At 39.2% G+C, this 13,382-nt stretch overlaps 1 protein-coding gene across 2 annotated transcripts in view; it reads left to right on the forward strand.

Moving 5' to 3' along the window:
• Positions 1-11,896, forward strand: part of LOC125452632 (chloride intracellular channel protein 5-like) — a 155,445-nt gene extending 143,549 nt beyond the window's left edge. For both annotated transcript variants that reach the window (XM_059645427.1, XM_059645428.1), the window contains exons 5-6: positions 2,946-3,127; positions 4,242-11,896. In XM_059645427.1, coding sequence (XP_059501410.1) covers positions 2,946-3,127; positions 4,242-4,409 — 350 coding nt within the window. In that variant the 3' untranslated portion in view covers positions 4,410-11,896. The remainder of the gene's footprint in view (positions 1-2,945; positions 3,128-4,241) is intronic.
• Positions 11,897-13,382: the final 1,486 nt, after the last annotated feature.

Raw genomic sequence — 13,382 nt, forward strand, 5'->3', positions numbered from 1 at the left:
CATTATCTTGCATACCTCAATTAGGTCCCCTCTCCTCCTCCTTTTCTCCAATGAAAATAGTCCGAGCTCAGTCAACCTCTCTTCATAAGATAAGGCCTCCAGTTCAGGCAGCATCCTGGTAAACCTCCTCTGAACCCTCTCCAAAGCATCCACATCTTTCCTATAATAGGGTGACCAGAACTGGACGCAGTATTCCAAGTGCGGTCTAACCAAAGTTTTATAGAGCTGCAACAAGATCTCACGACTCTTAAACTCAATCCCCCTGCTAATGAAAGCCAAAACACCATATGCTTTCTTAACAACCCTGTCCACTTGGGTGGCCATTTTAAGGGATCTATGTATCTGCACACCAAGATCCCTCTGTTCCTCCACACTGCCAAGAATCCTATCCTTAATCCTGTACTCAGCTTTCAAATTCGACCTTCCAAAATGCATCACCTCGCATTTATCCAGGTTGAACTCCATCTGCCACCTCTCAGCCCATCTCTGCATCCTGTCAATGTCCCGCTGCAGCCTACAACAGCCCTCTATACTGTCAACGACACCTCCAACCTTTGTGTCGTCTGCAAACTTGCTGACCCATCCTTCAATCCCCTCATCCAAGTCATTAATAAAAACTACAAACAGTAGAGGCCCAAGGACAGAGCCCTGTGGAACATCACTCACCACTGACTTCCAGGCAGAATATTTTCCTTCTACTACCACTCGCTGCCTTCTGTTGGCCAGCCAATTCTGTATCCAGGCAGCTAAGTTCCCCTGTATCCCATTCCTCCTGACCTTCTGAATGAGCCTACCATGGGGAACCTTATCAAATGCCTTACTGAAGTCCATTTCCTCTGTTGCTTTTCTGACAAACCTGGGGTAGATCCCATCTGGTCCTGGGGACTTGTTTATAATGCAATTTAGGATTCCCAAAACTTCCTCTTTCAATATGTTGACATTCTGTAACGTATTCACACACTCATCCCTGACCTCAACGTGTCATGTCCTTCTCCTTGGTGAAAACCGATACAAAGTACCCGTTCAGGATCTCCCCCAGTTCGTGTGGCTGTATGTATAACTTCCCTCCTTCGTCCTGGAGTGGGCCTACTCTTTCCCTTGTTACCCTCTTTCTCCTAACATATGCATAAAAAGCCTTGGGACTGTCTTTGACCCTATTTGCCAAAGACATTTCATGGCCCCTTTTTGCCTTCCTAATTGTGCATTTAAGTTCCTTCCTAATTTCTCTATACTCCTCCAGTGCTGCTTCATATTGTTTCTGCCTAGACTTGTCATATGCTTCCCTTTTTCTTTTGACTAACCTTACAATTTCCCCATTCATCCAGGTTCCTGAATCCTGCCATTCTTAACCTTTAGTGCATGTCCTGCACTAAAGTCAGTTGATCTTTAAAAGCTTTCCAGAGGTAGATTTGACCTCAAATAACTGTTTACAAACTATGTTCTCTAGTTCCTGTCAATGTTGGGGGTAATTGGCTCTTGCCTAATTAAGCACCCTCGCCTGAGGGCCACTTGTGTCTTTTTCTATGATGACTCAAAATCTTATGGAGTTATGGTCACTGAGCCCAAAATGCTTTCCTGCTGAGACATCAATCACCTGTCCTGCCTCAAGTCTAATATGGCCTCCTGTCTGGTTGGACTGTCAGCATACTGCCTCAAAAAGCCCTCCTGGACACAACTAACAAATTGCTGTCCATCCGAGGCCATAGCTGTAAGGAATTCCCAGTCAATAAGAGGAAAGTTGAAGTCATCCACTACAACTATCCTGCTCTTTTCACACTTCTTCAGTATTTGACTACATGCTGCTCTTCTGTCTCCCTTGGACTGTTGGGACTCCCAACATTGTGATTTCACCCTTCCTATTCCTGAGCTAAGCCCCCTGAGAAACCCCTCTAAATTTGGAAACTTCAGAGGTTTCCAACTTAGTTAAGCATCATCATGACTGTAGAAAAGTTGAAACATAAAAAAACTTCCTCTGACTCCTGGGTAATAATTAACCTGATCCCCTGACTCACCAATGACTCCTTCCTATTGCTGACCCTGTCAAACATCCCACCTACCCAAAGCACTCATTCAATCACTTGGAACCTATGCTTAACTGCAGACTAACCTCCTCCCCCAGCCTACCTTTCATACTTTTGCTTCATTTGATTTTAAGAATCACGGCTACAGTTTCCAAGTTAAGTGGAAATTAAAATTGTTCTGGTGAAATATCCACTGCTAATATGAACCCATTTTGTGGTACCAGAGTACGTCAACTTCCACCCCTACATTCTGAAAATTCAGATCCCTGAGAAGTGTTACCACGGTTCTAAATAAAGCAATTTAGTGCAATGCAATCTTCAGCATTTTCATAGCAGCTGTTAGTAACTGACTGTGTAACTGGGCATTACAGTCAAAGTTCACAGCACCCTGACTGTGTCAAAAAGGGAGTGTGGTTTCTACAAACATTTGCTTTGTTGCTGGATTTGTGAATTTCTATATGGTGCATGCCAGGACTCCTGTGTTTAGGAATCTGTCTTGTGCAGAAGTAATCTACTGATTGGTCTGGATATTCCAATGTATTTGACATGGAGCGGCCCTCTGGTGTGGCATAGGAAGGCACTCCATTATATTCATGAAGGTGGCTCATGACTACCATCTACGAGGCAATTAGGGATAGGCAAAGCTCATACCATTATGCATAAATGTGGTTGAAATTCTTTACCTAGCTGAACATGAAGTCATTGGAAAACACACAGTTTTCAAACAAAGCTTGCTAGGCAGTGAATAATTTTGTTTCCTCCAGAGCATCAACCCTAGGCAAAAGTACTTGGCCTAATCCAGCAATGAGGCCTGATGAAAGCATGCTCCCATTCACTGTGGTGCGGTGAAGGGCAAGCTGGATAACATAAGCTAGTGTCCCAAAAGTAGAATTTGAGAACATTCACTTCCTCTGTCATTTTCAGGCCTGGCAAGAAGTCTGATCAAAGCTCTGAAGGAACTGGATGGATACCTGAACACTCCATTACCTGAAGAGATTGATGCTGACTGTGTGGATGATGTCAACGTATCCCAACGCAAATTTCTTGATGGTGATGAGCTGACATTAGCTGATTGCAATCTTTTGCCCAAGCTTCACATTGTAAAGGTAACCAATACTTAAGTATAAAGAAAACCTCTATATGTCACCTTTGTTTTGAAGGTTTGTAGGGAATTTTCTTTTTTTTTCCCCTGCTCTAAATTGTTCTGTGTTTTGATCAGATTTTCCACATTTCACATCCAAACAGTTTGGAAAATTGGTGGTTGCCTATCATGAGTCATAAGACCTCTCTGCATCTTTTTCGATCTGTTGTTTCCTGTAGGTTTCTGTTGCTGAAATTCTAAACAAAAACATCGGTGCTGGAATTCTGGGATTATATGACAGTAGTAACTGATAACTAAGTACTACCCAAGTGCTGAAGATTGCATAGCCCTAAATTGCTTTATTTAGAACTGTGGTAACACTTCTCAGGGATCTGAATTCTCAGAATGTAGGGGTGCGACCTCAAAATGGGTTCATATTGGCAGTGGATATTTCACCAGAACAATTTTAATTTCCAGTTAACTTCAGAGAATATAGCCACGATTCTTAAGATCAAATGAAGTAAAAGCATCAATCAGACTAAGAAAGGAGTGTCCACAAAAGCATTAAACAATTGTTCTGTGAGCTTCAGTGAAAATATGTTTAGGTATGGTGAAAATTCATCATCTGACTTGTTATGATCTTAAAGAAATTGCCAAGTTTACCCGTCATACATGACAGTAAGGGATATTCAACTCTATTCTAATATATACGTGACCCTGTACAATTCTTCAGCAAAGGGCATCCACAGAACACCAGTCTCTCTCTGGACGAGGACTCAAGCAACTTCCATTGCTAGGGATAGGAAGACTGCAAATACGGAAATTTCTACTCTTAATTAAGCAATTAACTAAAACTGGAGAGCCCATAAAGTAGGAAATGCAGAAAACCACTCCTGCACAGTAATGTATATTGAGGGCGAGTTTTTTTTAGTAAGGTCCCATAAAACTTTCCCTGTGTTTGCTCATATAAAAAGTTCTTTGGAGCAGAGTAGTCTGGAACTTCAACTAATTAGAGAACAAAGGGAATCCCTGGCTTGAAAACCAAGAACAAACAAAATTGTTATAGCCATAGTGATTTTCATTAAGGTAGAAATAAAGAGAAATATTTTGACTAATGCATGACATCTGTTGCTTTTCAGGTTGTAGCAATGAAGTATCGAAACTTCGAGATCCCAGCAGAAATGACGGGAGTCTGGCGATACCTGAATAATGCCTATGCACGAGATGAGTTCACCAATACCTGTGCGGCAGACACTGAAATTGAATCTGCTTACGCAGATGTAGCGAGACGGCTTTCACGATCTTAGATCGATAACACGGTCATTCAGTATCATTGCTAACGATACAAAATGGTCTCACATCACAAGACTGCGTTTGATTGCCTTGGTTTTTAAACCTAATCCCGTTCACAGACACCATAATATTTCAGCTGTCTGTTTTAGTTTCAAGTAACATGAGAAATTTATAATCGAGCACTGATCATAAGTGTGATGTTCGGCCACCCGCCACACCCGCTGTCCCAAATTAATGAATGTTCATTGTTCATTTTTGATAGAAGCTGTTTGAAGTTTATTGCCTTATCTTAAAATCGCAGCGAGTCTTTACGTTTACGTTTCAAGGAATCAAATTAACATGACACGGTCTGAGATACAAGAAGTGCTGCAAATTATAAAAATATCCAGAGCCATGACGATTCCATTTATTTTTCCAAAGCTTGAGTTGACTGTTGAATTTGGAGCTCAAATTGAAACTTTACGATAATGAATTAAGTTTAGGCTGATAAGCAGCTAAATTAGGACAGGCTACCCGAGTTAACTCACACCTCAAAAGCTTTAATCTCGGGCAAGCAGAAATAAAATTTTAGTGATGACAGATTGGATCCTTTTTATAAATTTCTTTAACATGATCAATCAGAATGTTCGTTTTTTTATGGTACTTTAACTGTATCTGAGAGCCAGGTCAGTCCTAAACGAATCAGATATGACAGCTTCTTTTAAGGCATACAAGCCAAACTATTCAGTTATGCTTTTGAATGATGTTCCTGTTTCATTTCAAGGCATTTTAATGTTTTATTTCATCTCTGCATTGTTGGAGGAATTATTGAGGGGTTGTTTTCTTGTATGAAGGCTTCCTGTTTGTTTTTACTTTTCAATCTCATTTCTGAGTTTGGACCACTTGGATTAAATTAACTGTTGAGGCCTAATATTGCTTTGAAATGTAAAGTAAATAACAGAAAATAAATCTCTCTTATAGCTCTTCTAGTATTTTAAGGAAAGTCCCAAAGCCCCTTACATAAGACCTAAGAAGAAGATGTGGGATTAACAAAGGAATAGCCTGCCTTATGCCAGAAAGCAATTGAGATTTTTATTTTATAAGGCTGATAAATATAAATTGAATATTTTGCAGATAAGATTAGTCCAACAATTGGAAATCAAACAATTTTTGTAACTTATAGTTTCTAAGCGTGTGTATACTGGTAGTGCATTTGTTGTTGTGTTAAAAGAATTTTATTTGTCTGCTATTTTACTGGAAGAACAGGAAATAAGATGGCTATAGCCCCCAACAGACATGAATTTAAATCTTGTTTCTATAGATTAATTGGGTGCTATTGTGAATCCTTTTAGAACTGAAACAGATTCATAGAAAACAAACGATCAGATACCTGAACACAAATTTCAAGTGTGGGGAGTTAGTCTCATCTCCATTTTCCAGAATAAAGATGACTTATCAGAAATGATTTTGAAACGTGGAAATTTATTAGTTAAGGACAAAAACAAAATTGTTATCTTTTTGTTAATTGAAAATCAGTGTTTGTATTAATGGCAAAGACTAACGATGCTTAATTGTATAACATCAGCACAATAGTGCATAAATTGCGTCCTCTGGTTGAACAGTGATTTGCTGTAGCTGAGCATCCAACAGTGTGTGGCATTTGTTTGACTTGCCCCAACTCATTTAAGATTTTTTTAGTTTCTTGTATTACCATTTTTTTGAAAGTTAGAGCTGATTACAGTGCAGTAAGGGAAACTGAGATCTGTGACCTGACAGAACAAAATATGCAACTGCACATCTCCTTAACCAATGATATTGAAGCATTATGAAATTAACAGCTCAAAGACTGACAGGGAAATGCAAGTGATAATAGGTGAAATCAGTGTCAAATCAGGCGCAGAAAGAGTAATAATGAGGGAAATAATGAATGGATAGAGTGAGTAAAATGTAGATTTTTTTAGAGAAGAAAGACATCCCGTAAAAATCACGTATTGGTTCCTGAATGATATTTGTAGTAATTTATGATAGATAGCTTAAGGATCACATTCTGGCCTATTGCATGATTGCTTTAGCAGACAAGATTAAAGCAAACTACTGGTTTAATTGATCAACTAGATGTAATCCAGCGTTTTATCCATTTTGTACCTTCTTGCAAATTCTGCCAGATTTCAGCCGAAATGATAAAACTATATAGATGTATGAAAATCTTCAGTAAAAAACAAGGAGTTGCTTTTTATTTTAATGCAACTCGCCACAGAAATTTGTATTCCATTTTACTTTGAAACAGTTTCTTGTTGCATCCGGAGAGGCATCTGATCAGTGTGGGACCATTTTACTGATTTGGCTCAATTAAAACTTCCATCCGTTTTTCAAATGTTCACATGTTTGCAACACAGCTGAATGGTTTGATTTAGAAAGCTATTGAGTTTGTTTCATTTAAAAGAAGCTTTTGTTACTGTTTCGCTTCACATTACGCAAATAGTGTTGATTCCATTGATTATGGATCTCAATTCATTGATCACTTAATGTTAAGCCTCATACATGTGTCTGGAAATATCTATCTTCAGTTGTTGGTGTCCTTACAGATTTACACAATTTATTTCTGTATTACTCGTCATTTCAGACACTGGTGTTTTCTCCTTTTGTAGTAACCAGTATTCTTCTGGGAATATGCTAAAGAATAGTTAATGAAGAATGTGGGTAAGCCAGAAAATAATGTACCTCCAATACCCTTGAACTACTGTTTGCCACTCCTTCCCTGCATGGTATACCCAATTTAAGTGAACAAGAAAGCATTGAAGAAGTTAGGTGAGCTTGGAAGACTACACTGTTGATTTGCTTGAAGGCCAAGACTTTGCTTTTCTTAGTCCTGGCTCATGAGAGAAACTGTGGTAAATTATCTGATGTAACTACAAATTGCTCCTATGCCTAGCAAATATTTACCTCTAGGCTCTGACAAATGCATCTGTGGTGGTAGTATATAACTTTTTCACCTCTGTGAATCATGGACAATAGCTGTCAGCAATACAGTAAGATTGTCCATCAAACATAAATAGATCTGTACCCACAATCCGGTGGAGAAAGTGATGAGTTTCAGTGTCTATCGCTATTCAAGCCTGTGAATAGTGCAAGCTACACAGTCAGCAACCATGACTAGAAAGAAATCAGTCTCCTTAACTACCTGCTGTCCTGCCCCCTACATGAGTGAACTGTTAACTGTGATGATCTTATATTGTTTCTGAAAAATGTTCTCCTTCTCCTGTTTATGTATTTATATACCACACACTACTCCTGGTGCTAGGAACTCTTTCTACCACTCCATAAGCAGTTAATTGGAATAGAAAAGGCCATTGAGATCCAATTAATTAACCACCCTGCCTACAATAACATTATATGCCGTATTACAGCTCTTAGCAATTTTCTTAAATGTATTACCACACTTCATCTTCACTGCCACTGTTTGCACATTGGCAATGAAAGACAAATGCCTTTAATTTTTAACTTCCTCCATTCCTGTATAGGGGTGGCAGATATTAAGGTGTGTCATCTTCACATTATAATGGTCCCTTGGTGGAACCATAGCTGTAGTCTGTATTGTGGCAGGCTCTGCTACAGCTACAGCAAAAACATCTAATAGTTCCCACCAGCAGAATTTCCCTGGCTTGTTGTACTCTTCACATTTACTGAAGTAGGAGTCATGTCTTGCACTGTTGAATGATGACAATTACCTGTCCATTTTTGCTCTTTCCTAGAGTAATACAGCATGGAAACAGGCTGTTTGGCCCAAACTGATCCATGCTGACCATGGTACCCACTCAGCTAGTTCCAATTGCCCGCATTTCTACCATATCTCTCTAAACCCTTCCCATCCATGTACCCTATCCAAATGTTTTTTAAATGTCGCTATTGCACCTGTCACATCCACGTTCTGTGGCAGCCCATTTCATATACACACCACTCTCTGCGCGAAGAAGTTACTGCACAAGTCCTTCTTAAATCTTTCCCCTCTCATCATAAACCTATGCCCTCTAGTTTTCAATTTCTCATCCCTGGGAAAAAGACAGTATGCATTCATCCTGTCTGTGCATGTCATGATGTTATATGCCTCAATAAAGTCACCACTCATTCTCCTACATTCCATGGAATAAAGATCTATCCTGGCCAACCTCTCCCTATAACCGAGGCCTATTAGTCCTGGCAACAGCCTCGTAAATCTTCTTCGTAGATTTGTTTGACTATGTTGTTCCTGTAACAGGGTGACCAAAACTGTACACAGTATTCCAAGTGTGGCCTCACCAATGACTTAGACAACTGTAACATAACGCCCCAACTCCAATACTCAGTGCCTCGACCAATGAAGGCCAGCATGCTAAATGTCTTCTTCACCACTCTGTTCGCCTGTGATGCCACTTATGATGAATTATGTACTTGTACTCTTTGGTCCCTCTGTTCCACAACACTCCTCAGGACCTCGCCATTTACTGTATAAGTCCTACCTGGGTTTGACTTCCCAAAGTGCAACACCTCACATTTATCTGTATTGAATTACATTTGCCAATCCTCAGCCCACTTCCTCTTCTGATCAAGATCCCTGTGTAATATGTGATAACCTTCCTTGCTATCAACGATACTTTCTAATTTTGTTTCATCTGCAAATTTACTAATCATGCTTTGTACATTCGCCTCCAGATCATATATGTAAATATCAAATAACAAAGTTCCCAGCACCGACCCCTGTGGCACACCTGCAGTCTGAGAAACAACCTTCAACCATTATCCCGTGCCTCCTACAATCGGGCCAATGTTGAATCCAATTAGCTAGCTTTCCCTAGATCCTACATTCATAACTAGCTTGCCATGCGGCATCTCGTCAAAGGCCTTGCTAAAGTCCATATAGACAGCAACCATCATGTATCCTCTTGGTTGCCTCTTCAAAAAACTTCACAAGTTTTGTCAGGCATGAATTCCTGCACACAAATCCATGCTGACTATCCCTAATCAGACCTTGTCTATCCAAATGTTGGTTGATCCTGTCCCTCAGTATCCTCTGCAATAACTTGCCTACCACTGATGTCAGGCTCATTGGTCTGTCATTCCCTGGCTTGTCTTTGCTACCTTTCTTAAACAATGGGACAATATTAGCCTCCCTCCAGTCTTCCGGAACTTCACCAATGGCGAAAGACGAAGGAAAAATGGCTGCAAGGGCCTCAGCAATTTCTTCCCTAAGTCTTCCCCACAATGTCTGAGAATAGACTTGATCAGGTCCAAGTGATTCATCCACCTCAATGCACATTAAGGCTGCAAACACCTCCCCTCTGGTAATCTGTATGCAGTCCAAAACATCCCCACTTAATTCCCTTATTTCCTTAGCATCCATGATTCTCTCCTCCATAAACACTGAGGAGAAATATTTGTTAAAAATCTCCCCCATCTCCTGTGGCTCCATACATAGATGGCCATGATAATCTTTAAGGGGATCTACTGTCTCCCTAGCCACCTTGTTTAATTTTAATACAGCTAGTAAAACATCTTAGGATTACCTTTAATCTTATCTGCCAGATCAATCTTACACCCTCATTTTGCTCTTCTGATTTCCCCCTTAAGTGTGCTCCTACACTTTTTATAAACATCTAGGGATTCACTTGAGCCCAATAGCTAAAACCCAACGTATGCCTTCTTTCTCCTGATCAGAGCCTCAATGTCCCCTGTCAGCCAGGGATCCCTAAACCTACCAGCTTTTCCCTTCACTCTAACAGGGACATACTGTCCTTCAATCTGGAGTCTTGGTATTTTGTTCACATCCTGCACATGGAAGGATAACTTTGTCTTTTTTATATAGTTTTTAAACCTTTCAGGGCCATAACTGATCCATAAGATAAATAAGAAATTTGTTTTACATTCTTATGTGAATACTTTTGCAGTAATTTTGTTTTGCTGCATTGCTGTTTCAAAAATCCTCTGTGGAGCCTAAAATTTTACTCTCAGTTTATTTCATAGGCACAATTTCATAGGCACAATTTTCAGATGATACGAAGCCACTAGAATTTGAGAAATCCGTTCAGAAAAAACAGAATTAATAACGTCATTAAAAAAGGAAATAAATGTATATCTGATATTAATAAAGGCAAAGTTTGCAAAGTCGCCATTTTCCCACTCTACCATAGGACTCCTCTTTCATTAGGAGCGAAGAGTGGTGGTGGTTTAATCTGAGGGTCACCATGCCTCAGAGGAAGGGAAAAGTTGAGGAGGAGAACCCTTCCGCTGGTGTAGGAATTGAACCTATGTGTGACCAAGCAAATCAACTCCATATCTGATATTGATGACATCGTAACCCAGCACTGGAACTGATTGCACACTGCATCAACTATCTTTCATTTGGCTCAGTTTGCCTTCCTTATGTTCAACAGTATCACTTTTTGCTGTGCATGTTCTCTGAAGGGCAACCACTTGGTACACCACTTGTCACACTACAAAGAAAACCAGCTGCACTGTTGATGGAAAAGTACGATTTATTTGACCATTGTCTTGTATGCTCTTCAATGTGGGTTCAGCAGGTGAAGCCAAAGTTGAGAATCTGTGGTTGATATATTTTCCATTACAGTTTTTGAAAAGTAAGATTTAAGGGGCTTTTAAAATTCAAAAACTTCTGAAAAGGTGGGATTAAATGCATATTGAAAGATGATTTTCTATGATTGCAGAATCAATAATGAGGGCTCACTTATTTGAAACTGCTCCCTAAAGTGTGAACAGAAAGATGAGCAGAGATCTTTCATGTGGGGTTGTTTAGAGGGTGCATTCTTTTCCACAGAAAGTCGTTTAACCAGAAATCATTCTATCCAGTAGAATGATTGGGATAATATGGGGATTAGTCTGAGATTGTTGGAGCCAATAACCCATACACAAACACATAATGGGTATGATGTCCTGCCCTAGTACAGGAAGATTCTCTGGTTCTGGAAAGCGTTCATTTGCCAATGGTTTGTGACCGTTGCAGCTCCATGTAATACAATAATTTACAAGCTACTGTAATTCTTTACAGAATTGTAACTGAAAATGCAAACAATCGAGTAGTTATAGGATTATCGTTAGATCAGGCCTTTCTAATTTTGTTACTTGTGTTAATGACTGTATGTTCAATTGCACTAGCGAAGTTCTTTTGGAAAGTACTTTCCATGTCATGCATCATTTGGTGTAAATTGAGTCATTTTCACAACTCTTCTTTTAGATTCTTTTAAATGTAATAAAAGCCTTTGTTTTTATTCATAACTAGGCCAAATAATTAGTAAATGGCTTTCATAATTTTAATTGATTTGATGACTCCCTCATTTTACTGTTGTAAATTTAAGCCATGTCTTGTACATGTGTGTATGGCGATACAGCATGCCTGTTTGAAAATCTTAGTCATAATGAACAATGGTGACACTGCAGAATGAGATAGCTGCTGAAAAATGATTTAATATTTTGCGCTGATTATTTGCACTGGTTAGATAATTATTCCTCGGTCTTGACTGGCAGCTGCTAAGGAAATAAAAATTGTATATTTTCACAGCATAAATTGAATCCTGTTGTCTTTTATGTAAGTAATATAAACTGGGACCAATGCTAAACGAGTCGGTATTTTACACTGTTTGATAATTGAGGACCCTTTCACTGAAAAAAAAATTGGCTGCTGCTAAATCCTGCATACTCTCAGTGTAAAATTAGTGAGTTGTTTTACCTCTCTTCAATGTTGTGATTACCCTGGAAAATGATGTGTATTTTTTTTGTATTTATGTCACTTATGGTTAGAAAATGCTAGACAGCTGGATATATTTTTCAATGAGTTGGAGGTCACTCCTGAGGCATATGTTTCTCGCGAGTTCTAATTATAGGAAGAGGGTTGGCCAAGATTCAAGTAGAAAGCACAGCTGAAGGGTGTTTTATTTTTGCTGCTGTTTGAAGCTAACAGCCTCTGTTCTGCTGCTCACTTATAGTATGGTAGCTGGATTAGGGATTAACAATTCCAATTCTGAACAAAAAGATAAAATAAGAATGATAATAAGAATTAAATTATCTTGGGCTGAGGCAAAACAGTTAAATACAAAATCATAATTATTTGGTTCTTTTTTACAAAATGAAAAATACTGATAATATTGATGCCCTGCTGCACAAGCACTGACTTAAAATAAAAGCCTTCTGACTTCTTTCAAAATGCTAATTGCACAAATTATCATCTACTCTTCAATACAGGAACTGAACTGAGTCCTTTCTGACAGGAGTTCTTTGATGTAAAATTAGACGTAGGCAAACCTCATTTGCTCCTGTCTTTGAAGCAGCAGCTGTGGAAATAGGTTTTATTCTGAGCACTTCGTAACTGTCTGAATCTAGAATTCAACCCTTAAATTGCAGCAAGAGAAAGTTTGCTTGAACACATATGCTCCCAAAATAAAATGAGAGCTAAAATTGACTCATAGTTGCACTAGTACTGACTGCTTAGAGAATGAGAATTTTTTTTCAAAATAATGTATTTTTTGGAACTTTTCTCTTTTGTAATTCTTCACATGTCATTGTCAAGATAATTTGGTTTGTTAATCTATCCATCTCCCTAATTTACTGCCTTCTATTTATCACACTGAAGCAGTAAACTGCTGGTCCCAGGATAGCATTAATCCTAAACATTTCTATTCAGTGATAGTTAGTCAGATTCTTCAGTCACACTCTAACCTAAACAGTAAGAGAATCTGGTTAGGTGTGCATATTATCAGAATGGCAATAAGATGGTTGTTCATCATACATTCTAGATGATTCCTCTGCTCAGTACTTTGGACTGATGGGAAGGACTAGATCATGGAATCCCTACAGTATGGAAACAGGCCCTTTGGCCTAACAAGCCCACACCAACCATCAGAGCATCCCACTCAGACCCATCAACCAATACCCCACCTAATCTAGGCATCCCAGAACACTGCAGGCAATTTAACATGGCCAAATACACCTAGCACGCAGGAGAAAACTGGAGCACATGGGAC

This window comes from Stegostoma tigrinum, chromosome 4 (genome assembly GCF_030684315.1).
Source record: "Stegostoma tigrinum isolate sSteTig4 chromosome 4, sSteTig4.hap1, whole genome shotgun sequence".
Lineage (NCBI taxonomy): Eukaryota > Metazoa > Chordata > Chondrichthyes > Orectolobiformes > Stegostomatidae > Stegostoma > Stegostoma tigrinum.